This window comes from Phoxinus phoxinus (assembly GCF_949152265.1).
Source record: "Phoxinus phoxinus genome assembly, chromosome: 17".
Lineage (NCBI taxonomy): Eukaryota > Metazoa > Chordata > Actinopteri > Cypriniformes > Leuciscidae > Phoxinus > Phoxinus phoxinus.
This window is the reverse complement of record NC_136892.1, coordinates 5,998,134-6,025,935: the sequence shown is the minus strand read 5'-3', so window position 1 is coordinate 6,025,935 and position 27,802 is coordinate 5,998,134. Positions and strand designations below refer to the sequence as shown.

The 27,802-nt window shown below is 38.0% G+C and overlaps 1 protein-coding gene across 1 annotated transcript in view; it reads left to right on the top strand.

Moving 5' to 3' along the window:
• Nucleotides 1-303: 303 nt before the first annotated feature.
• Nucleotides 304-27,802, top strand: part of kctd16b (potassium channel tetramerization domain containing 16b) — a 103,358-nt gene continuing 75,859 nt past the window's right edge. Inside the window, exon 1 of the mRNA XM_079585528.1 lies at nucleotides 304-1,253. Coding sequence (XP_079441654.1) covers nucleotides 437-1,253 — 817 coding nt within the window. The 5' untranslated portion in view covers nucleotides 304-436. The remainder of the gene's footprint in view (nucleotides 1,254-27,802) is intronic.

Here is a 27,802-nt window from a genome sequence, read left to right as displayed (position 1 = left end):
AAAGATTCTGGTTCGATTTGGTCGTCAAAAGTTGGATTCAAACCGCCGCAGAACTTGCATTGAACTTTGGAACGGCCAAACAGAAAAAAATACTTTTATTCTATAATGTTTTTGCAGAATTTAAACAGCAGCTTCCGTTTGCATACAAGCTTTTTCAGGCGAAGAAACAAGCGCCTCAGTCCATACGCTGCTGAGCAACCCATACTCTCTGGTGCGCGCGTGCTATAGTTCTTCTTGGATATTTCACCGTCCTTTCGCTCTTTTAAAAAAAAAAAATTCGTGGATTTTTAAAATGTAAGGTATCTGCTCCAATTACTTGAAATGCTATTGTTTTGCCATTTAATGTGCATGGTCCATCGTCTGTATTTACTAAACCGTTTCCTAAGCTGCCGAGGGAACTTTTCCGCCTTTTCCATCCTCGGATATTTTTGCACCCATGACTGAAACAATGGCGTTAAGTGGAAACTCTAAAGCTAAAGACAACAGTTTTCCAGATGTTATCGAACTAAACGTCGGGGGGCAAGTGTATTATACCCGACACGTGACGTTAATCAGCAATCCTGGCTCCCTTTTGGGGAAAATATTCTCTCCTAAAAATAACGCATCGAATGATCTCGCCAGGGACCCCAAAGGTCGTTATTTCATCGACCGGGATGGGTTTTTGTTCAGATATGTGTTAGACTACCTCAGAGACAAGCAAGTTGTCCTCCCTGACCACTTCCCTGAGAAGGGGAGGCTGAGGAAAGAAGCGGAGTACTTTCAATTGCCTGATTTGGTGAAACTCTTAACCCCGGACGACTTGAAGCCCAGTCCCGACGAATACATCCACAGTGATTACGAGGATGGGTCTCAAGGCAGCGACCAGAGAATGTGCCCTCCGCCCTCGCTCGTCCCCGCCGACAGAAAAAGCGGGTTCATAACCGTCGGATATCGCGGGTCTTGTACGATGGGTAGGGAGAGTCAAACCGATGCCAAATTCCGGAGGGTGCCACGGATTATGATATGTGGGAGGATTGCGCTGGCCAAAGAAGTTTTTGGCGAGACCTTGAACGAGAGCAGGGACCCGGATAGGACCCCTGACAGGTACACGTCCCGCTTTTACCTCAAGTTCAAGCACCTGGAGCGCTCTTTCGACATGCTCTCGGAGTGTGGTTTCCAGATGGTCGCGTGCAACTCGTCAGTGACGGCCTCGGTCGTCAACCAACACACTGACGACAAGATATGGTCAAGTTACACTGAGTACGTCTTTTACCGTAAGTTTCCTTTATAAAGTTTTGTCAACATTTGCATTTCGCATGCTCTGCCACTTCTGCTGAACATTATCTTGTGAGGTTACTTGCTGAGGTTTTCCTTGAATTACCACTAGACGGCGCACTCGGTTTATATTATTTTATATTATTTTTCTGCCTTCCTCACTCGAGGTCTCATAGGGACAAAAACTGCAAGACAGTATCGTGTACAGATTAATACTAGTTCACTAGTACTTGTTCATGAGATACTAGTACTTATTTCAACACTTGACATCTATCTCCTTTAGTCAGCATCACATTTTTGCTATTCACATGTTCCTACTTCAGTTTTACTAGTAACTATTCATTATAATAGGGTAACACTTTACAATTAGGTCTCATTTGTTAATATTGGTTAATGTAACATTGTGCAATAGCCTACATTTGTTGCAGTATTTATTTATCTTTATTAATGGTATTTAATAAAAATACAGCTGTTCATTGTTTGTTTATGTTAGTTCACAGTGCATTATCTAATGTTAACAAATACAACATTTGATTTTAATAATGTAGTATGTCGAAATGAACATTAACTAAAATTAATAAGTGCTGTAGACATATTGTTAATTCTTAATTCATGTTAACTAAAGTAGTTAACTAATATTAATGAAACCTTATTGTAAAGTGTTACCGATAATAGTACTTTTTTATTCCAATAAGTTTTAGAGTTTTTCTTTTAGATTCTTACTATTAAGTTTACACTTTTAATAGTAATAATTAGTATATACTGTCTAATTAACAGTCAGTTAGTACTAGGAAAACTGCAATAGATACTAGTAGCTGTTTGAATAGTTACAGGTATAGAATAAGTGAACTGGAATTAGCATCAACTGGAGTATATACTAGTCGTAAGTGAATAGTTACCCGAATCATGGAATCAGATTCCCATACAATTGATAGCATAGTGACTAGTTGAATTGATTGATTTAGGAATAAGTATCTAATGTATAGATAAACAAAAAAAAGCTTGGCAGTTAGATTGCTATAGTCTAATTGTTGCTCACTTGATACAACCGTTTTTATCAAGACACAACAAACAATTGTGTTTATATTTCCCGACTTTGTACCTGTTCGGATGTATCCAGACACTGAAAGCCTTTATGTAAGGCCCTTACCTGCAAAGTAATGTCTCTAAAGAGAGCCCTTCCCCCACCCCGAATGTCTATCTCTGCAAGCATCTCAATGGAGTGGCAGAGGATGATGGCTTTCTGTAATAGCTCTCATAACATTTTATGATGTAACAAAACACCACCCACTTCAGGCTGGTAGTGGCTAATGTGCTGTCGAGCCAGCAGTGGCCCAAAATGGAGGAAGCACATAATGGACTTTATACCGAGCCCATTAAAGAGATTGTAGCTGCCTTAATTATAAAGCTATACTGATTCTCACAATAAAGTCTTTTAAATGGACATTTTTTAAAAACATTTTACAGTCTTATTATCTTACACAAAAATGTAACACAAGATTTTGCCTTGGTGGACATAGTCATTAATACAACCAGAATTACTACTATATTTTTTTTATTTGAACAAATGCATGATATATCCCAACACGATCTCATGAAAGTGCTTATCTATACCACGAATGTTATTTCTCGTGCCATTTATACGCCAAAAATGTTTTTGTGTGCATATGCTGTGCACTGAAATCCCTTTGGTAGGCTTAGGGTGGGGAGTGCGTGCGTATTACACGCGATAAAGTGTGTATAATATGCACGCAAAAACTGCGTATCATATGCACGCAAAAACTATTTTTGGCGTATAAATGGCACGAGAAATAACATTCGTGGTATAGATACGCACTTAAATGAGATTGGGCTGTATATCCCATGTTATGCAAGCTACTGAATAGGATTGCTTACACTCTAAAAAGGTTAAAATCAACCCATTTTGGGTCAGTTGGCAACCCAGCACTGGGTCAAAAAAGGACGAACCCAATCCTGAGTTGAGTTAAATGTTTGACCCAACATGCTGGGCTGCTTTTTAAATCAACTATTGTTTAAAAATTACTATATTGCTGGGTTAACACTTACTTAAAATGGGTTTTAAATTAAACTCACTTTAAAGTCTCCCTGTAGTCAATAATTGTATCTATTAAAACTCATCTTTGATCACCAAAATGACATATTTAAATGTTTTACATGTTTTTTCCTTGATTTTTTTTATTTATGCCTTAAAATAGCTTGAATGTAACTACACCCTTGCCTCATTTAGTTTACGTGGTTCTATGAATATGCAAATGAGCCCCGCCTCCACTCACTCACACCAGCTCAGAGATCCACTCGTTGACAATCACACGTTGATCTGATTGGTTACAAGGTAGCTTGTGACGTAAGAAACACCAGCGATTTCAAACCGCGTTTTTGAGACTGTCTTTGGTTCACTGCAGTTTTAAGGAGAAAATACTCAGCAATGGTTTTGACTTATGAATTTGCACATGGCCTGTCTTAAAGCATATTAAAAACACCACATAGACATATAAACCACATTAAAAACTTGATTTTCACTACAGGGGGACTTTAACACACACAGAATGACTACAGTAACATAACAGGCAATCGTAATAATCAAAAGTTGAATTTACTGATAAGAAAGAAAGACGTGTACATGTCCAGAAAATAATGAAAGCAGTTATACAGCTTCTACAGTTAAACGAAGTTGCTTTATGATTATTTAATAAATTGAGTAACTTGTTTAAAACCAACTTTGACCAGTTATTTATGGTTTGTTTTTCTTCCTCCCAACAAAAATAGTCCCACTACGGCCAAAGCCTCAGGCTTTGAGTGTTGGCAAGACTGAAAGCCGTAATAAACACTGACAGTGACACTGACATAATTAACTCTGTATTATAGCAAATCAACAGGATTTTAATTCCTCCTCTTAAGCAGCATTACAACTTTTTGAGTTTTTCAGAGATTTTGGTGTGTGAGAAAACACTCCAACAAAACACTCTAGTTTGAAAAGAACACACTCTAAAAATGTTGGATTATTTTGGCAACCCAGCGCCCATCAAAAAGTGATGAAATTAGCACAGAGTGGTTTTGACCCAGCTGTGTTGGGCTAAATGTTTAATGTTTACATGCTGGGCTGTTTTAACTCAACTATTGTTTAAAAATGACTACTGCTGGTTAAAATTAATCCACATTTACAGGGATTTCAAGACAGCGACCAAATGGTTGCATTTTTTGACCTCTTTTCATGCCACCACCACGTTACCCAACTGATAAGAGTTTCATAAAACATTTCTGTTGACAGTTTATCATCTCGAACCCATAATAGACAGCTAACCTTTTTATAATGCAGTTTTTCCTCTTTTTTAAACTCTTAACTAATCTACTGTGGAGTAGCCTAGAAATCTAGACGCACCCTTGCGGCAGCAAAATGTATTTTGCAGCCAGGGCAGTCTAGCAACTCTCCATAGACCTTCTAGCTGCAAAAACCTAAATTGGGTCAGGCCAATCACGTCGTGTATAGAGTAAGCAGGGCGGGCTTAACATATGACGACAGAGTTGCGACGGCTGCCACTTGAAAACAAAGAATGGCGGCTGCGGATGGAGAACAGCGGTCTTTCGAATCGGCTTTGGCCGCGACTCTGGAGGACTTGGAGTTAAGTTTTTCTTTAAGAAAAGAGCAAAGAACGGCACTTAAATCATTTTTAAAAAAGGAAGAAGTGTTAGGAGTTTTGCTGGACCGGATCTTTGTCGCTCTGACTACGTCACCTTCTTCGTTGCTCTGGTTGGTTGTAGCGCTATCCTATTGATTTTGAGAGACAACCGTTTATCCCGCCCCTCGGATTAAGCCACGTCTATGGAGAGTTGCCAGACTAAACATGGCTTACCAGGCTAACTGTGGAGTATATTCAAGTCTGAACCTTCCTTCCCCAATTTTCTCACAGAACATGTAAAACAGATCTTTTCAGTCAGAGACAGAACATTTCAGAAAAGATTTGCACCTTTTTAAGCATAACTTTTGGGCAGAGATTGCACCTCTTCCTTTGTCTAGCCTTCAGCTGTCGTTTGTAGCCTTTCTCTACTCATCTTTTGCATCTGAAATCGCATATACTGCCTGAGTAGGTTCTACATTTGATTAAGAACTTTCTTCTTCTTTGTTTAAGCAAATGTATTTGTTGTTAATTTGCTCTATAACAGTACAAACAGGCATTTCAATCACAAAGATACTACACATGTAGCATGGCCAGTTGTTTTTTATTTAAATTAGATTACATACTTTCAAGACTTACAGAATAGTCTGACTTTAGCTTTGTGAAATTGCTATATAAGACAAACCCCAATAAAACAAAAACAGACGGACTGAATGAAAATGCAAATTCACTCTCTGACAGTAGGTGACACTTATGGAAAAGAAATGACACACAAATGGCATTTCGGGAAACTATTGCAATGTCGTTTGTGTGCAAGTCTGGAATAGAGATCAGCCAAAATGAAACTAAAAACCGTCCAGTTGCCGATCGTGTGTTTAAAGCACAAACCGGCTATTTATGGCCGGTCGACCGGTGCATCACTAGAAAAAAGGTCGCACCACAACAATTATTAGAACTCTCACAAATGCTCCCAAATACATTTTGAGGTCGCACAGATTAAATTTTGGGAGCATAAGCGACCATATCGAGCTGTTATTTTTGGGAGTTACCTGGACAGTGATAAAGATAAACCAGTCGATCACGATCTACGGTTGGCGACCACTGTTATGGAAAGTAAAGTGTCCATTGGATGTTAACTTTAGAATCATGGCACTAGTAGTGTCACATGTCAGCGCATGTTTGGACATAAGTTTGTGTTTTGATCTGTCCTGTTTTCCTTTGTTATTTTTCCGCCACTCCTTCGTTTCTATGGTTTCTATCATTAGGGGGTCATTTGTGCCAGCTGTGATCGATGATCAATTATCTTATTTCTATTTGCTACTTAAGATGCACCCTTTCTTTCAGCCTTTGTCCGATCTCCGTTGTGTGTATCTGTGTTTCCCCTGTCTGTCAGCTTGTTCCAGAGTACTATTATTTAAGGCCACATTTACACATAGCCGGGTATTTAGAGAAACGAATATTTCCCCCCCTCCGTTTTCAATAATAACATCGTGCACACAACCCGCATAAATACGCCGTCGAGCGCCATCATAACTATGCCAAACCTATGGGCGGCAGTGTAGGGAGAAGGATAAAGCCATGCAAGCCAATCAGAATCCTCAGAATCGACAAGAGAGAACCTACAACCCCCATTCTCCCAGTTTACACGACAACACATAACCGGTGTTTTCAGAAATCTCCACTTTGGCCGGAGTTTTTAGAAATAATCCTTTTTTTTGTTGCAATTTTGTTTGCAAACATGTTATCTTTTAAAATCAAGCATCAATTGTATACCCTAAAATATTATAAAAGAAACAATCCTCAAACTAATGCAATATTTCCAATTATGGTTCTAGAGTCACATTATTAATATCATTCCCTTACATTAATCAATCACCAACTAAAGTTTGTGAAAATGGCATGCAACAGAAAGAAGTTGAGAAAGTTTCAGCGAGTGTTTTCAGAGTGATATCCAGCCTCCTACACAACCCAGCAAGCCTGTTGAATTGGCTTTGCCTCTGGCAGAGCGCACCAGTTGCTTTTTATAGGCTTCGCTGCTCTGACGCAAAGTCTACCCAGAGTGCAATCCCTCGAAGGCAAATTTATTTACCAATTTGTTGCATGGTTAGAGTGATTGATGATCAATCATTGGATGTGACAGGTCGAGGACTTTCTGCAGTCTGCCCACTGTGCTGAAAACCACGTCATTGGCATTCACAGTGACCAGCCGCAGCTCGTCTGTAATGCTCGTCAAAATATGCATCCAAACATAGACCTCTATATTCACTGAATTAATATGTTGTTAATGTGTTAAGCATTCTGCAGCAAAAATGTGTCAGATTTCCTAGACTATTTTAAGTCGTTAAATGAGCAGGGTATATTAAAACGAACCGAATACAAAGCGGGGCAGCCGGTCTCGAAGCCCTCCCTAACTCTAAAGCGCCCCACAAATGTGTGGTGAAATATGGAACTGGAGTGCGCTCTAATTGAGAGCCATTGGGCCCTACCAAAGGCAATGAAGACAAGCGTGAGGCAAGTGTTTTTCTAGTTTCTGTCCGACACAGTTATTATTTACATGTCCTGCGCCACGTTGTTTAAGGCGAGACACTACAGGTGAATAGGGTAAAATTATAAAATAATAGATATGACCATGAAACTTCCTCAGTTGATTACTTACACAAGTATATAGAAAAAATGTATTACATTGTGTGTTTATTTAGGCAAATTGGGCATTATCTCATTAAATATGTGCAATTTTGCATATATTTTCGGTAGATAGATCTGAACATATGATAAAGCCAGGTGCAAAAATATTTTTTCATTTTGTTTACACACAAGATGAGAAAAAAATATTGAGAGGGATTTCAGGACATATGCTTTCATTACCTAGGAAATTAAAATTTACTGTATGACAAAATGACGATTTTCGCCATATATTTTTGATTAAAATGTCACATAAATCAGGCCAGGAATGATTTATTAACAAATCCCTCAGCAAATATCTTCAGAATACTGCTAAGTGTATAACTGTAAAGTCTGGTGTACATAGGTGCTACATAGGCTGAGATGTTTATACTGGAGAATGACAAACTCATTTCGAGAAAACGGCGCTTAAAGATTTGGAATGTAAAAGTTCCAAGTTTTTAGTGTAAAAAACTATTTAGAAACACAATATCTTATCAAATCATTAGCAACAACAATACAAACCACCTAAAACACATAACAACTTGTAAACACAGCATGTATGGCCTTCAACTTAACAGAAAAACAGTCAAAAATACTCTGGAAATGTCAGAGCACGTCACGTGATGCATCTGAACGAATCACGTTGTCAGAAATTTACATCAGCCAATGAGATTTCGTTTTTAGAGTTAAATGCCCATTATACTTTCACGATTGTTTGCTGATAAAATGGAAATTACCATATTTGGATCCAACAACATTGTACAGGAGAGAGAGAGAGCTGTCCAACGATATGTGTGATGACAGGGTGCAGACAGAGATCGCGGAGCAGCGTGTTAAATGGCAACTTTTGTTGAATTTAGGAGAAATCTACTGACGCAAATAGACAATGTGTAGTAAAATAAAGACCTAAATGTGTATTTTGGACTTTTTTTCACCACAAGTCTGAAAGAAGACATTGAAGACAAATAGCCCAAAATCTCAAAATTGACCAGTGAAAAAAAAAACGATGTTAAATAGCAAATGCATTTGCGCGCATTGGTGTGCCCATGGGCTGCTGGTCTGAAAACGAGGTGTGTTCAAGCGCATTGTTGACGCGTTGCTATTTTGAGGCAACTGAAATAGAAGCCGCATTGACCTGCTGAAACCTAAGTCTAAAGTCAATGGAGCAATATTTTTTTTGTTATTTAAAGCGTGCGTTAGTAATGTGTGCCTATAGGCGGGTGCACAACGCACGTACACTCTGCTTATTACACACACAGGGTACATGGCAGCACACAAACCGGCCGTCTGCCGGAAGCTTTTGGACCCATATCACTTTCATTGTATGCAAAGAAGTTTTTTTTCAAAATATCATCTTTAGTTTACTGCAATAAAATTAATTCATTAAGGTTTGGAAAAACATGTGGGTCAGTAAATGGTGCATGGGTACAATACTAGTAAAGATACATGCATTTACTCCTAAAATACCAGTTGGTGTGAACATGCATGTTAGGTAGTGAATAAAGCAATAAATGGGATTGGTTGAAAAAACGAGGAAAGGGTTGGTGGAGTGGTGGTGTCCTGCTTAAACTGATTTGTCTTGCTAGAGAATGAGCCATGACAGTTTTGATGCTCCACTTGTTAGGCGCAGCTGCTTCCCTGCTCAGTCCAGGGGGACTGAACTCTGAATGTAGCATCTCTGTTATTCACTACCAGAGACAGAGATTAGATTTTAAATTGATTTTTTTAGTTAAAGGGATAGTTTGCTGCAAAATGTTGAGAAATTTGTGTTTTCTTTTGGCCATTCATTCAAAGTCAGTGGTCACCAAAACAGTTTTGTTACTAACATTTAGTGTCGTCCACAGTCAAATATCTGTCTCTAAATGGAAAGTGTTTTCTTACTGATCTACTACCACCTTTCTTTAAAATAAAATGTTGACAACACACGCATGGCAATTTGTAACTATTTTACATTTTGGCGAATTGGTGGTTAATTGTATGAATTTGTACAATCTCATTTGTACGTTTTCTAACAATCTGCTTACACCCCACTGGCGGTTAGGTTTATGGATGGACCTTCATGCTTACATCTTTTCTAATCATTGTTTCCGTACGAATCCCATTGTACAAATTCATATGAAATTGCCACCTTACTTTTTCTCGTAAGATCCAACTTGATATTTCTGAATTCTGACTATGTGGCATTACATTTTTGCATTATTTTTAAATATTTTTAGGGGCATAAAGTCAAAATGGAGAAAAATGTCTTATTAAAAGATTGCAATTCTTTAAAAAAAGAAAAGCAAAATAATTTTGCATAATCTTTTATTATCTTTTCTTTCAAAAAAGCAGGAAAAGTTATTTTTTGTTGTTAAAATGTTGTAAATAATGCAAAATGAAAACAGAAATTTGAAGTACAAACAACAGACTTTGTAAATATAATTTAAATATACAAAAATAAATGGTATAAATTTACTGATTTTTATTTGGAAAAAAATCTGAAAAATTATGAACGAAAGAATCTAACACTTCAAAGTTGAAAAATGTTTACACACACACACACACACACACACACACACACACACACACACACACACACACACACACACACAAAGATGTAAAAAAAAAAAAAAGTGTAAAACCTCTGATCTACAAGTATCTATTTGACGAGGAGCTGAACGTTGGACTCACTGCTGTTGTTTATAATTTTTGTTTGTTTGATGAGGTAGTTGGCACTGCATCCAAAACAAGATCAATTCCAAAAGGGAATACGTTCAAAATTAAAATAATTCATTACATTTATATAGCACTTTTTTTCGGCACTCAAAGCACATAGAAGTGGGAATTTCCTCAACCACCACCAATGTGCAGCATCCACCTGGATGATGAAACGGCAGCCATATTGCACCAGAACACCCACCACACACCAGCTTACTGGTGGAGTGGAGAGTGATGAAGTCAATTAGTATATATATATATATATATATATATATATATATATATATATGATAGGATGATTAGGCCATGATGGACAGAGGCCACTGGGCAAATTTGGCCAGGATGCCGGGGTTACACCCCTAATTTTTCGAAAGACATCCTGGGATTTTTTTGTGACCACAGAGAGTCAGGACCTCAGTTTATCCGAAGGACGGTACTCTTTGACAGTATAGTGTCCCCATCACTACACTGGGGCGTTAGGACCGACACAGACCACAAGGTGAGCGCCCCCTGCTGGCCTCACTAACACCTCTTTTCCAGCAGCAACCTAGTTTTCCCAGGAGGTCTCCCATCCAGGTACTAACCAGGGCCGGGTTTCCCGATAACGATGTATTTTAGCTCTTAAGAGCGCTCTCTACGTGCAAGGTTACGAACGCTCGCGGCAATTCCACGCGCGTTTCCCAAAAATGCACTTACCATGAACGCGCTACTTAAGAGTCGCTGTCCATTTGCGAAGTGCTGAAATATTACCTTATATGGATTCATATTCTGAACATTTAACCTAATAATCGCCATCTGTTGTGGATTAGCAATCAAGACAAGTCTATATAAAGCACCTACAGGCGGAGGCACTGACAAAATGGCTGAAAAAAAAGATACCTTTCAAAAAGATTACATTAAAGAGTGCCCTTACTTAACAGGGAGGAAGATGAAGAGGTGGAGGAGGTGGAAGAGGAGGACGACGACTAAGATGGCATAGGACCACATGATGGCCAACCAAGAAATCGCCAATACATGGCTGGTTTTCGTGCACGTTATTGACAGATTTTTTTTTAATTCATCCCTATATTGCCCTTGAAGCATATTTTCCACATTACTTCTTTTATATATTTTTTTGTTAATTCATTTAATTTAGGTGTGTATTTCTATCTTTTTCTTCCCTTTTTAATTATTTCATTTATAAATTCATGTAAACAAAAAACGATTAAAATAAAGTGTCCAATAAAGTACAATCAAAACATTATTATATTACTTACGTTGCAGTGTGTTAAATCTAGATAAAAGTGTAATCTGCCGGTTGTCCTGCAGGTGACCTCAGAAATCGGTCTTCTTACGATGCACTTGGGGATGTACGATTACTCCAGAGCACTCGTAGTTCTACGTAGATTTTTAAGTGCTACTTAAGCTACGATGCTTTTGGGAAACAGACCATAATATTAAGATCAGTCGTACGATCGTTTTTACGATCAACTTAGGCTTACGATACTTTTGGGAAACGCAGCCCAGGCTCAGCCCTGCTTAGCTTCAATGGGCAACCAGTCTTGGGCTACAGGGTGACATGGCTGCTGGTACAATACAGACTACACTGCAACTATCCAGGCATAACATCTACATTTGTCCCTTTGTGTGTGTTCATTATAATGTATCTTAGATTCAATCATGCATCAAATGCTAAAGTATGTACATAAACAGTTTAAGACAGAAAATACAATATGCCTTAATCCCATTTGGGAATATTCTCATACAGTACAACTGAACTTTACACAATGCTTTGCCAAAATATTTTAAACCCTTTGATTTTTATTAGAAAACTAAATTTTGGTGACATTTGTGCCGCATTGAGGGTGCAGTAATCTCAACCTCCCACGCTGCCTTCTGTTTTTTTATAATACTGCCCCATTCTTGCTAACATGAAGGTCAAACTCCAAAAGTTCTTGACAGGAGTTACTGCAGGTCCTTCAGCTGGTGTAAGGCCTTTGAGTCTTCAAATCCCTACCCATCAAAGTCCGGTCTGTCGTGTCTCTTATTAGGCCTCTGGAAAGGGTTCTTAATTTGATAAACAGCATTGATTAACCTGCCTTGGAGGTAATTGTGAAGTCTGTCTCCGTCACCCATTAAGTAGAGAGGCCTGTGGCTTAATATGCATGACAGCATGCTAGGGCCCGTGTGATGTGGCTAACAAGCGCCAACAAGTATCAAAATCCATCACCCCTGAATCTCATTTCATCCCATTAGGTGAAGTTCTGGCCTGATATGTCTGGGCCAAGCTGCTGCTTAATCATTTGGCTCTTCTTTTTTTGTGGACATGGTCACTTCATGCGTTTTTACTGATTGGATAGCTAGGCTATCTGATTTGTTCAAATGGTTTAATGTACGCTTGGTCACATAAATGTGTCTCCGATCAGTCTCACTACTTTTAATGAAGATGATTATGTGTTGAGTGTCTGCGACTTATTGTTTCATTTGTGGCAGTTTGCTCCTCGGCTTGCTGACTACTCATCTGCGGTGATGTGTTGCTGCTGTCATATCTGTCTATAACATGCCATATAGCCTATAACACATTTATTTTTGTATGCTGTTAATCGATGAAAAAAATTAACTCGATTAATCACAGATTTTTTCTGTGATTAATCGCAATTAAAAACATATTTTTAAATATATTTCATAATGTAATCATTTCACAGCTAATCTTCAAATACATTTTTTGTTTTTTTATTATACATTTTATTTATAGGCGCCTTACATGACTCTCAAGGACACCTTACAAACACAATAAAAACAATAAACAAATACTCATTATTACAGCCTGGATATCAGTATTAAAATGTAAAAGTAATAAAAGCCTGCCGAAAAAGATGGGTCTTAAGGCAAGATTTAAAAACACGAAGACTTTTACTGTTTCACACATCTTGTGGCAGCAGGTTCCATAAATAAGGAGCTGCATGACTAAAGGCTCAAGACCCCATGGTAGTTCGAGTGAGAACAAGTGTGAGTCAAAAAGATGATCTTAAAGTCCGAGTTGGAGTGTAAATATGAAGAAGGTCAGATAAGTATGAAGGGGCAAGATTGTTAAGTGCCTTGTAGCTAGTAAGAATAATTAAAAAATTAGTAAGATATTTAAAGGTGCTGTATGGAGTTTTCAGCGGCATCTAGCGGTGATGTTTCAGATTGCAACCAATACATTTACAAGCGAGTGGTCGTGCGCGTGCTTTCTTTTGTTTTTTATTATTATGTGGAGTTTGTGTTGGAGTCTGTGTTGTGCTAGTCGTTTCCTAGTATTAGCAGACTCCATGTCATAAAGTTGCAGTGTCGTCGCTGTTGAGTGCAAAGTCAGTAGACGAGGCGAGAGGCGAGACGCTCGGTAGCGCATGCAGGTCTCAGTCACTTCACTGGATTTCGCGGCAAATCCGACCCGGAGACTTCACATAGAAATAGGAATGCTTGCTTTCAGAGGTAATAGCAAAACCCGCCAAGTGGATAATTTTATTGTGAGATTACAACCCCTTCACACACAGGTAATAAAAAATGGATTCATTTTAGTAGAAAAACTCCATACAGCACCTTTAACCAGGAGCCAGTGTAAATGTCAATATTCACAGATGAACGTGGATTTCGTCAGATTGGTTTTTGAGCCAACTAGAAGAATTTCCGTTTTACCTCTGTTAAGGTTAAGAAGATTTGAAGTAAACCATTCTTTAATCTCTGCTAAACAATCTGAGAGGACATATGGAGGAAAAGTAGAGGTAGGTTTGGGTGTCGTCGGCATAGCAGTGGAATTGAATACCATATTTCCTAAAAATATTACCAAGGGGTAAAAGATAAATAATAAATAAAAGAGGACCCAATACTGAGCCCTGGGGGATGCCTGTATTGACATAAGAAGGCTTTGAACGAAACTGCTTCGACTGTACAAATTGAGTACAACCCGTAAAGTACGATCAAAACCAAGTCAAAAGGGTACCAATAATTCCAATAGACTCCAATCTCAGGGCTCCAAACTGCGACTAAAATGGTCGCATTTGCGACCAAATATATTTATTTGCGAGTGAAATTTCTGCCAAGGTCGCCATTGGCGACAATACAAATTTACTCCCTTTGATTGTAAAATCTGCATCATACATGCATGTTTTATAACCAGTAGCCTATCGCTTCATTTGTTTTGTTAACGTCATGAAATGAGACGCTTTGTGTGAACTGAGTGAAAGCGCCAAAATATGAGCGGGTAAAACGAATGTCACCTTTCGCGTCAGACAAAAAAATGTCAAAGCGAAAAATATTGGACTTCTTCAAGCAATCCTCATCTCTGTCAATCACCAGCACGCATGACACACCTCTGCTAACAAAAAATATGGGATATTTTAAATGCGTCATTCTGTTCATAGAACGCTCCATATGAAAGTTTTTTTTTTTTTTTTTTGCAATGCCAATCTAGCGCTGACTCCATGACGAGCCAATAATCAGAGTTGTTCCCTGCACCGCACAGCTTAGTTTCTAGATGTAGAAACTAAAATGTTTTGCCGGACTGGACAAAAGCGAAGCGAACTGGACGAGATGAGACAGAGTGTGTCTGTGCGCGAGCAATAGTGCGCGAGAGAGACCGATAAGGGTGTCTGCGCGCGAGAGACTTCAAATAACAAGAGACCTTTCAAATAACAACTACAGAATTTTATTAACTGACATCGGGATCCCGCTTACATGGCTACCTTCCAAATAAATCAATAATTTGACACAAAATATTGATTTAAAAACGATTGTATTGCTTCCGTGTCCATGACAACGCTCTGTTTTTCATGGCAACTGTGTCTTATCAAGAAATAACATACTGCATTCTACATTAGAATTTAACCAAGCCATGTAATAATAGGTAATAATAATAATAACAGAAGATAATATCTCTAGTCTATCCTAATAATTATTATAAATACAATGTATATAAAATATAAATACAATTTAAAATATTAATAAATTATTTATTTTTATTTATTCTGGAGAAGCACTGAATTTTGGTGAATAAGAGGACCCATTTTATTTTGATACACATTAGCAGGAGATGTAGCACAATATGAATGTAAAAAGCAGTTATAATTAGCCTATGTGACAAATCAACAAATAATTTTGGCCAAAATCGTGCAGCCCTACTGAGGTATGATCACGAGACACAAATTTTTTTTTGTGACTTTTGTTCAAGAGCGGGCAAAGAAATAGCGGGGAAAACGGAGTTCATTACAGGAACTAACCATTTCAAAAAAGAGACTGTGAGAAAACACAGGGACAGTAACAAGCATAAAAATGCACGCGATCACATAGGCTAATCGCGAAGAATGCTCCACAGACTGCACCGTTAGCACGTGCAGTTTCTCGTGCATGCGAGCTGCGGGAATTTATTATTTATTATATAAAAAAAAATTTTGGACTGTATATAGTTCATAAGTCGGAAGTGACATTCAGTTCCCAAATAAGCTTCAGTTCCCAGAACATTCACAAGATGAAAATGCTGAAACTGTAAGAAGAGGAGAGACATGCACACAACAGGGTGACTAAAAGTAAATGCATTATTATGTGGCTCTTAAAAAAATTATTTGGCGCCTGTTTTTTCCCCCTATAGGAGCCAATGGCTCCTTACTTGATTTTTTTGTTTGGAGCCCTGAATCTGTCTAACATAATGCTGTGCGAGATAGTATCAAATGCTGCACTTAAATCGAGCACAGTAGTTATCACAGTAGTTTTCAGTTGAGACGGAACAATACCATAAATAAGTGAAGAATGTATGATATCAGTAATTAGAGAAGCAAAGCAGGCTTTAACCAAGTACGTTGGAATAGGATCTAACTGACATGTGGTAGATTTAGATTTTTTAATAGTATAGATTACTTCCTCTGTGCTTGGAAGTACAAAAGAGGAAAGCGTAGAATTTAGTGGTTGATCAAAACAAGGGTTGAACTGACAACTATCTAATTTTGTTACAGACATTTATTGATGAATGTTTTCAATTTTCCTTATAAAAAAAAAAAAACGTTTTACAGAGATCAAAAGAGTACAGATGGAAAGGAAAATAATCAGGTGGCTTTGAAATATGATTTACCACGGAAAAAAGGATTCTTGTGTTCCCTTCATCAGAACTAATCAAACTGGCATAGTAATCGGTTTTCGCTGTGGTAATTTTTCATATGCTCAGAATACAGTTCTTTATGTACCACAAGTCCAGTCCTGACATATAATCGCTCCAGACGTTGGTCTTTGACTTTTAACCCTCGTAGTTCTGGAGTAAACCAAGGAGCAGAGTTGACAAATGAAACCGACCTGGTTTTTAATGGAGCACAGACATCTAAAATTGTTTGCAGTCCAACATTATAATAAAGAACCAGGTCATCTGTGGTTGAAAAATGGCCATTGCTAAAAAGGGTGGAAAATCCTTCTGCAAAAATCGCAACATCAATGTTCTTTATGTTCCAGAATGAGATAGAACGACATAGATAATGCTTAAGAACAGATAACTGAGACACCAGCATATGATCTGATAATGACAGCTCGGAAGTAGTACAATTATTAGGAGTTACACCTGAACAACACACAAGACCTCAAGCGTATGACCTTTTAAGTGGGAAGGATAATTAATAAATTGTTGTAAGCCAAAGCCATCCAGATATGATAAAAAAAATCCTTTGCAGATACACTACCAGCATTATCAATATAAATATTAAAATCCACGAGCAGAATCATATTAGGAGACAATGAACAAGAAAAGTTAAAAACGCAGAAAATTAGTGTAGAAAATCGTAGCGAGAATCGTAGAAATAGACCCAGTAATATGCAAGGCAATAGCTTCAAATGAGGTATGTCCTGGCATAGATATTTCTGATACTTTCCTTTTCTTATTATATAATATTGCAAAAAAAAACACCACGGCCCGATGCACAGGGTTTGCAGGTGTAAACATAGCCTGGGGGAGCAGAGTGTTTAAGTTGAGAGAACACAACTCAATACGTCCGACATATACACATTTATACCTGCTACATAGCAGGCAAAAAGCAGTCTGTCAAATTAATAGGATGTCTGAATATTCAGCATATATGATAGAGTAGACGAATTATACCCATACGGCAAATTATATCTGCTGAAGTGTTGAATTTGCTATCCCATGAGACCACAGGAGTTGAAGAGCCTTCAGTTTCAAAAAGTTGAGGTGATTACAGAGAACTCTCAGGGCTTAAAACAGGGCAAAATTTTGGCGTGGGATTGGGGGTATTACACATAATTTTACTCTTTCCCGCAAGATCCGCTCTTATAATATGGGAAATTCACGCACATTTTTTTCAATATAGTAATGTGGGTTGAATGAGTAAACTAATCAAAACAGATCAACTGATCAAGGCAATCATTTTGAAATCTTTCTCTCGGACTGAAATTCTACAAAAAGCGCGAGTGAATCAGCGCTGTTCTCTCTCTCTCTCTCTCTCTCTCTCTCTCTCTCTCTCTCTCTCTCTCTCTCTCTCTCTCTCTCTCTCTCTCTCTCTCTCCCATTGTCACACGAAAAAAGGCTTCAGATCACTGCAAGCGAGCTGCACGCTGTGATTTGAGATTTTGACTCACTTTTAGAATCGATGCTGTTTACAGGAAAGACAGCAGCAGTTTAATCTACTTGCTATGAGGATGGAAATTTAAAACAACATTCATCATTTATCAGTTAGGGTTGGTACAAGGGATGAACAGTTACAGTTGCCTGAAAGAGTTCTATAGAAGATGTTATCTTTTATTTATAACCACCTGGTATTAATACAGTAAAGCTATAAATCCTGATATATAGATTAATATCAAAATGAATAAGCTCTTAATTACTTAAAAAGAGTGAAAATATATTTGGCCTGTTGGTTGACACTTAAAATTTAACCTAACAAACCTCACATTATTTGTCATCAAAATGAATTCAAATGAAAAGTTTGAAATCAAACTTCCCTGTGCCATTGTGTGTAGGGTAAGCTATTGTGCAATGGGAAATGACACCATAACACCACCTAGTTCCAAGTGACTAAATCAACCTGACTATAGCGACGAAAGTAATCTTCATAGGTTAGATCATGTTATGCCTATAATCTTTATAGGTTAAATCAAGCAGAAATTGGTATCAATTGCATGTTACTACTTTTTAAGTCTAGCATTGTAAGTGTGGGGCTGTTTTATGCTGCTCTTGTTTTCCTAAACTTAGTTTTCTCCAAGCTCTGTTGTCTCTTGATTTTAACCCCCATTTCCATCCAGGCGTGTGTCTGTTTCTTATTGAACTGCTTCAGAGAGCCAACTGTTTTCTTAAGCGTGTGAATTCAAAGGAAGTGCTCCTGGCACTGCAGAAACAGTTTGCTGCTCAGACAAGGCTTTTTCTGCGTAATTCAGTTGCATGGTGTAAATAAAAATAGTGACCAAAAATAGACGTCATCAAAAGCTGAGTTCAATATTTTTGTTCGTTTAAAAAAAATAAATAAATACAGCATCTTATAGCAAAGGGTGTGGACATGAAATAAATTCCTTACATTCCCAAGCATTTCTATTGATTTCTGAAGTTTAAATTAGCTGTGAAGAGTTAGTGTTTTTATATATTTTTCCCTGTTGGCACTCAGTGTACCACTCTGAACTATTCAGAGTGGGGATCTGGTGTAGGCCAACTTGAACAGTCAGAAGTCACAATAACAATTTAAATAAATGGCATTTTACATTTTCTGAAGAAAATAAAATTATACATAATTTTGACCAAGTTTGCTAAGAGGTATTTCCTCAGGCAGCAAGACTGTAGCTGTGTCCCAATTCAGCGGCTGCATCCTTCAAAGGCCAATTGCGTCACCGTGGCGCAACGAAGGCTGTATTTATTCGAAAGCTCCTTTAAATGAGGCCTCCAAATGCATCCTTTCAAAATCAGCATATTAGAATGATTTCTGAAGGATCACGTAACTCTAGAAAATGATGCAGAGAATCCAGCTTTGAATTTAAAATAGAAAACTGTTCTTTTAATTTTTGTTAAATAAATGCTGCCTGTTTGAGCATAGAATTCTTTCAAAAACATAAAACAATTACCTACACCAAACTTTTGAATTGTCTACTCTACATAGTCCTGTTAAACATTACCACACCAAATAGCAGGATGATTACCAATAATCATATTTACGGGCGTTTGCTATAGCAGCTGCAGTTTTATATAGTTTTTTTCTTCTTCTGTCTTTTATAAAACATATTGTAGACAAGTTTTGAGTCTTTGTTCAAAGTGTGCGGTATGTGGTGAAGAACCCATTGAATCCATTGGGGTTTCACCAGTTAGGATGAGTCAGTCAGAAGATGGACCAAAAGTTTTGTATTTGGAGTCAGAGAGTACTCTGCAACTCCTAAATCAATAAATGAAGGTTACTGAAGGATCAGGTGTGCTGCTGAACATCACTGTGCCAAAAAGAAAGCTCCCCGTGTGTTTAAGGTCACCTTCTGTGGTTTGCTTCTTCCACTGTGCTATTTACTCACAGTATTTCCTGGCAAAAAGTAAATTGAATAGGTCACCAAAAAAATAAAAATAAATGTCATCATTCACTCCTTTCCATCATCCACCCTTTGGACGATCCAAACTGGTTTTCTTTATTGCAGTAAAAAGACTAAGTCATTAAAACAAAAAACGTATTAGAGCACTTCAGGGTTGTACAATATGCCCAGAAGGGTCGGTTTCAATCAAGGCCATGACTTGACCGCCAAATATTCACGCTGATGGTGGTGTTGATTGCTTCTCTTTCATTTCCTTGTCCCATACACCATAACTCTCGGCTTGAGCGTCACTTCTCAAGAGCCCTTTGTAGAGTTCCGGCCTGCAGGATACGGTCCACCCTGATTGACGGGTCGGAAAAGGTTGCAGACACACCATTGTGGTGAATGGCCTCAATCTCACCCTGCAGCTGAATTGCTGAGTGGCTGGAAGATACAAGAAACTCTCGAGGGAAGCTTTCTTGGTTGCCCCCTGCCTTATCTCTCTTTATCTTCACACTGGCAATGCGGAAAAAAGGAGAAGTGGTGGGTGGCAAAAGCTATTCATCACATAATACAAGCTAAAGGACTCTCCTCTTTGTGACAGTCAATTTCTGCACCTGCCAAAGCATTTCCAGTTGGTGCTGCTGATGTGAAGAAAGAGGAGAAGACAGGGACAGTCAATGACAGATGGAGATTGACCTCCTACAACTCTATTCCTTCCTTCCAGCATGTGTCGTTTGACAGTACTGCTGTTTTAGAGCAGTTAACACCCAAATTAATGAGCTTTTGTCTGTGGTTAGGGGCTAATCCAAATTACTGTCTCTTATGGCCGGAGCCATACAGTACACAGAGAGCTCAGCAGATTCCCAAAGAATTGCAACATCCGTCATTTTCAAAAAGCATTCTCAATGTTATTGCAGGTGCTGTTCTTCTCTTGTGGTCAGTTTTCTCTTTTATGTCAACTACTGTTATTGCAGACTTGGTTAAAGTAGGGACTCCGCAGTATTGCAGAATTTCCTAGCTCTCAAATCTCGCTCACTTTCACACATTCAAATCCCGCGATGATAATTATGATAATAATAATGTTGGTAAACCTTTGTGGAACTTTTATGTGCCTTTTAGAGTTTGATGGTAACAATCACCATCCTCTCATCCTTTATCTTTGTTTTTCACAGATTAAAGTGCTTTGAAGTGAGAAAATGACTTGAGTATTTTAGTTATTTTTAGTTCAAATTTTCCATGCATACCTGTTTATTTAATCATGTATTTTAGGATGTATAAGCAATCTTTATGATTAAAATGTTTTATGTATATTTTTGCAACCAAAAATAACTGTACTGACAATATAATTAATTTAAATTTTCATTAATTTGTTTATTAATTTACAGAATTAAAAATAAAATTCAGCATGATTACAAATGTTGCTAAAATGATTAATGGTTAGCTTTAAGCTTTAACTGCTTTAAGAATAGCAACTTCACAACCTTGCTACTGAGAGATTTCATGTAGCTTTTCATTTGCATCTGCATTTGCAGTCAAGACATGCCTGGAACTCCTTTAGCTGTGCGTTTTCGGGAAAATTATTGCCTGCCATAGAACGTCAACCAAACAGAATCAAGCATTCAAGCGTATATGCTACAAGAGTTTCTGGTGGATCATGCATACTAAAATATGTCTATTTATAATATCGTGCTGTTAAATGCTTGATTCTGTTTGGTTGACGTTCTATGGCGGGCAATAATTGATTAAATGGTAAAATGTCTTAAACAAAGCTCACTTCACAGTAGTTAGATGCTGCCCATCCTTTCTTACATCTCTGTAAAAAAGCTGAACGCTCTCAGTCCTTCCTATGCTATCTGTCAATTCTGCTGCTCAGCTCACATAGTGATTGCATTGAAAATGACCGCTTCAGTAGACATACAGTGAGCTTTGTTTAAGACATTTTACCATTTCATTTTACCAGTTCTGCAATCTGTGGATTCTGTATGCATATTCCATCTGTGCTCTTACAGTTTTATGAATGTCTTACAAAATGTTTATTGTAACATTTGTATATTGTTTTTTTCTCTCTGAACATTAAGCTTTAATATTTTTTTCTTGTGCACTCATTTAAAGTTAGGGAAACGACATTGAAATGTTTCAATGTTCGAAAGAGGGCAAATACATAAAACATTGCTTTTTTTCAAATACATTGCCTTTTATTCAGGAAACATACTTGTCCCTCCTGGTGATATGACTGCAGAATGCATGTTTGAGATATGCTCAACCAACTGTAATGTTCAAGCAACTGTAATGTTCACTAAGATTTCAGTTGTGTTTCAGTTTAGAGCATAATTGTACCATTTTGATCCACAGAAGATGATTACAAAAGAACATACGATATATTATGAACTCAGAATAACAAGCCAAGATAAGAACCAGTGTATTAGTGCACAGACAACAACCGACAATGAACCGAGGGACCAAAGGAACTTAAGTAGTGGTACAAACAAGGTTAATAAGGAGACACAGCTGAACTAAGAGGACTAATCATATCAGTAACCATGACAACTCATAAGTGGCAGGAAACTAGATAAAGGAAACATGTGACTGAATAAAAACCATAGCAACTGAACGTGACTGTGACAATAACGGCTCACCTAAAGTAATTGAACCTGGCATTAAACCTACGTGGTAAAGGTAATCCGGTATCCTAAATGGTACTGACAAAAGATTCATATAAAAATATATGAATTCAGTTCAAAGTGTGTACATTAGAATGTATATTATTTATTATTGGACATCTGTGCTAGTATCTTCATCTATTTGCTATTTATCGCAGATAATTCGCTGTTGTGGTGATGTAGAGTGGCTAGATGCTAACATGTTCCTACCCATCGAACAGGGAACATTCTTGGTTCTCTCCAAGTTAGTTACAGACATCTTTTGCAGTAATGTTATTAGAACATTTGTTCAAAATGATGTGGTCTTTATTAATATTCTCAAAATGTTAGCACATTATTAAAACATTATCAAACTTACACTAGAACATGGTGAATCTAACTTCTTTCACTTTCAAGTCCCGTGAATTTTCAGCATCATCAGTCTTCTGTGTAACATGATCCTTCAGAAATCATTCTAATATGACGATTTGGTGCTTAATTATTATCAGTTATTATTTGTGCTCGATTATTAATGATAGTTCTTATTATTATGAATGCTGAAACCAGAACAATGCTTTCAACATTGATAATAATAAGAAATGTTTTGTGAGCAGAAAATCAGCATATAAGAATGATTTCAGGGCTCGCAACATTTCAAAATCGCTGGTAGCCCTTCGGGCAGGCACTCTTCAGATTTTGGTAGCCTGAAATGAATTTTACTAGCCCAAATAAAAAGACAATTTTTAATGTAGAAAATTGGTTAGGAGTCAAAACATGAATCAAAAACTTTTTCAAAACACAAATATCAAAAATTGGATATAAAATAATCAAATTAGAATCATCAATACAAATATGCTTCTGGTTCTAACTGAACTGAAATTTGTGTGACCAGTGTGGAACATGAATGTCCGTGTCTGTGGCTCAGCCCCCAATGAGGGTATGAAAAAAAAAAAAAAAGATAACACTTTGGTTTAGGGTCTACTGCTCGGGTCAACTAGGGTTGGGTTTTATCCGATACCAGTACCTACTCGGTATTTTTTTAAACGGTTCCGGTGCTTAAACGGTTCTTGAACCGGTACTTAAGAAAACGAAACCGCACAAACTTTGTCAAAAAATAATACCCTTTTATTTACAGTTACATATGTGCATTTTAAGATGTTTTGAAGACCAAGAAAATTGGATAACAACAGCTTTAAAACCATGTCACGCAGCTGATTATTTTTCTCTCCTCATCAGCATCACACTCCTTTTCTCTTTGTTTTTCTCTTGCCGTGGCTCTTCCCCTCCTAAAGCTGAGCTTTAGACTGATATAGGCTTTTCATTTTTGTCTGTCAGTGAAGAAAGTAAACTAAAGGTCAACTAATAGGTTGATTTATGAATCATTTTCTCAGACACGTTCATTTACTGAAAGCTACCAGGAAAGCTAGGTAGGGCCTAACTAAGTTTATTAAATTCATTCACAATGTACACATTCATTATTGATCTTATTCCTAATACAGGGCCGTAGACGGGGCTTTATAATCAAAGAGATCCTAAATTTGAGGTTGTTAGGGGGTTCAAATATTTTATTTCTCTTCAAGACGTTTGAAGGCCAAAAAAAGGATAAGAAATAGCTTTAAAACCATCTCAGCGGGCAGTAGATTATTTGTCAATACCTGCTCTCACTTCTGTTCTTATCCATCACTCTTTCTTTTTCTCTCAGTCTCCTCATCTTGCCCTGTCTCTTTCCTTCCTAAAGCTGAACTTTTTTAATTTACTGAAGGCTACACATTTTAGGCTACTATATTAATTCTCAACATGTACACATTCATTATTAATCTTGTGCCTGACATGATGAAAACGGCTTTGTTAATGTTTCTTGTCCCCTCACAATGACAGTAAACTAATTACATTACATGAGTCACGTTACAGGCATATATTTAGTTACAAATGGCGAAATTAGACAAAAGTATATTTGTTTTGCCTGATTATTTTTGTCATTCGTTTAACATTTATGACCTAAAAAAACTGTCAAATAGGAAATGTTTAGTTTAGCTACTTGCATCTTATCTCGCACTTGACGATAAACTGAAGCATCGAGTCGCTCTGCTCAAATTCGCGCTTAGCAGTTTCTGTGAACATAAATCCCGCCTACTTTGATGTGATTGGTCATCTAAAATATCTGACATTGACGAATTGACACAGACCAATGAGGCTCAGATGAACACACACACACACACACACAGACACAGACACAGAGACACAAACACACACACACACACACACACACCCTGTCCTTTCTGTGTACGCAGACTACGCACTGGGAATGAAGGACGGGGATAACATCATGCGCAACCCCTGCAATTCAACGCCGAAAACGTATGATTTGCATTTTTACTATAAATTTGTGTACATTATTTGTTGTCATTAGAGACTGCCGACGATCCGAGATTGATGGTAGGCCTACTTTAAAATGTTTTTGTTTTTTTTACACATTTTAGCAATTTTAAAATGTTTGATGGAGTTCTTACACGGCACCCCTGCTTTCGCCAGAAGGCACCCCGGTTGGGCAACGCTGTTCTAGACCAGGGGTTTTCAAACTATGGGTCGCAGATTGGGAAGAGGTGGGTCATGCAGTCACTATTGGCTGCAGCTAAATGTACGTTTCCTGAAATACACACACATATAAACCGGAAACAGGTTTCATGATGTACCAACGTTAAATAGAAATCGCTATGCTTAGTGCGATTTTAATTAGATAAATATGTCAGTATTGTGTTTCATGAAGCGCGCGCAATTGTTGTGATAAAAATTTTCAGCATCTCCGAGCGGCTCAGTTCATTTAAGCGGTTCGGTCCGCATTATTAACAAGAAGAAACTCGTTTACTTCAATCACTGCTTTGCATTCTACATGAGATTGCATTACACCAGAGAATTGAAATGTCACGAAAGGCTGATTCAGGTCTGGGCTGGGTTTCATTGCGTGTCAATGGTTCTTCGATCTACTTAGGCATACGATGCTTTTGGGAAGCGCATTAATCTCTGTTGTCTGTTCAACACAGCGCTGTTGTCTTTCAGAGATATGGTCGTCGTAAGAGTGCGTTGTTTTGCGTTCCCTCGCATGCATTTTGATTCCTACCAACGCATAAGAAAAATGTATATGTAAAAAAAGTATTTCACATTTACACACGAGCACAAAAGCGTTTTCTGCGCTGAACAACGTGATGAGTTTCACAACACTCGCAGCATAAATATTAGTCTTGAAACTCTAGGTCCTGGGCCTACTGCCAAAAATTATTAGTCCATTTTTTTTATATTCAGATTTTTTGTCATATCAAACCTTTGGTTAAGATTAAGCTTACTTAATCTTTTTTTATATTTCTTTAAATATGTTCTGCCATGTCTTGGTAAATCAGTTGAGGCAGCAGACAAAAACTACTCGGTATTCTTCACATTATTTCAACAGCCATTAGGCTGCTATTTTAATTCTCAAAAATGTTTATAACTTACCATAAGTTTGTATTGCAATAAAATTTAGGGTGCTTTCACACCTGTAGTTCGGTTCATTTGGTCCGGACTAAGGGCGAAAAATTATACTTTGTATCATTTTCATGCGGTGTGGTTCCTTTTCACACCACACTAATTGCTCTGGTCCGAATCAGATGATGAGTTGATGAAACGAACCAAAATGCAGTCACGTGACAACATCCACATCACTCGTTGGCCAGAGGTAACTGCACTTTGATTGGTCAGAATTAACGTGCGGGAAAATTTCAGAGCTCCCGGAAGTAAACAAAGAAGAGGAAAATCCGGCAGACAGCGTTTGACTATGGAGAGACGACTGCGTGGGCTTGATAGTATCTCTGAAACCCCCTTTCCCTGAGCTGTTTACTAAATAAAGCAAATATTTCGCTGTTTTTATGGGTTTTGGAGAGTTGGGAGCTAATATGGTCATCAGACCATATTTCTATGAGGCTCCGCACCTCCTCAGAACTCCAAGGTTGTCCGCGAGCTGCCATGCTAGTGCAAAATGTCAACAAACATTATTCCTCATCCCATAATGCACAGCGCGGCTGACTACGGCAGCTGGTTTAGTCCAAAAATGTGCAGTTCTCTGACAGTTGGGTCTGTTCGAGTTCGGATCACGTTCTCACCACAAACAAACCGCTCCAGAGTTCGTTTGAAAGCGTACCGCTTGTTTGGTCCGCTTTTGGTGCGCACCCGAGTGCAATTGCTGCATTCTCACCTGCCCAAACGAACCGCACCAATTCGGAAAACGAACTCTAGTGCGATTCAACCGAACTAAACAAGGCAGGTGTGAAAGCACCCTTATATGTCATGCTATGACAAGGAAAAAAACCTGCTCTAAAGAGAAATAACGCCTCCCACCCCACATTCATGCTTTAAAATTATTTTGGTGGGTCTTGAGATAGATCATTCTTGTCTAGGTGGGTCCTGGAATGGAAAAGTTTGGGAACCCCAGTTCTAGACCCAGGGCCACCAAAGCACTTTACATATTGCCTCACATTCACCCATTCACACATCCAGCTCGTCGGGAGCAGCTGGGGTTAGGTGTCTTGCTCATGGAGCCCTCGACACTTGGTCAGGTGGAACAGGGGATTGAACCACCAGTTTGTAGACAACCTGCATGAACCACTGAGCCACTGCCACCGCAAACTTTAGTGATATTAAACTGTCCCTCTAAATTAAAGAGCTGTGTAAATTTTTTAAATTATTTACTATGCCATGTAGGCCTACACCAGGAAAGACTGGTTGTAATTTAAAGAAGTATGCCAATCATTCATTAATGTTAATAAGCATTTTAATTAAAAATGAATAAATAGCGTTTATATTTCTGTATTGTGTTATATTTTTAGGTTAGTAAGTGGTGTTAAAAATTGCTCTGTGCATAATGAGCTGATGGGTTTATGTTGTGGAGTGCTATGGGCCACTCTGTGCAAGAAAGACCAGAACCACTTTTTTGGTAGTGGAATCTTTGTTTCTTTATAGTGGAAAAGGTTCCTTAGAGTAGTAAAATGTTCTTTACACCAATAAAACATGGTTCTTTTAAGGCAGTGGTTCTCAACTCCAATTCTCGGGTCCCGCTGCTCTGCACATTGTGTATGTCTCTCATATCTGACACACTCAGGTCAGGTCATGGAGTCTCTCCTAGCGAGCTGATGATCTGATTCAGGTGTGTTAAATAAGGGAGACATACAAAATGTGCAGAGTAAAATGAATTACAGTTGGTACTCAACCAGAATAATACTTTTACCGCCGCGGGAAAATTGGGATGTGGAATTGCTACCTTTTACCGCTAAGAAATAATGAAACAAGGTTTTTTTTATATAATACGTTGTGCTGTGTGTTTTTTTTTTTTTTTTTAAATAAACATATAGCCCACAAAGAGATATTTATAATAGTTCACTGTTCGTTCAAATA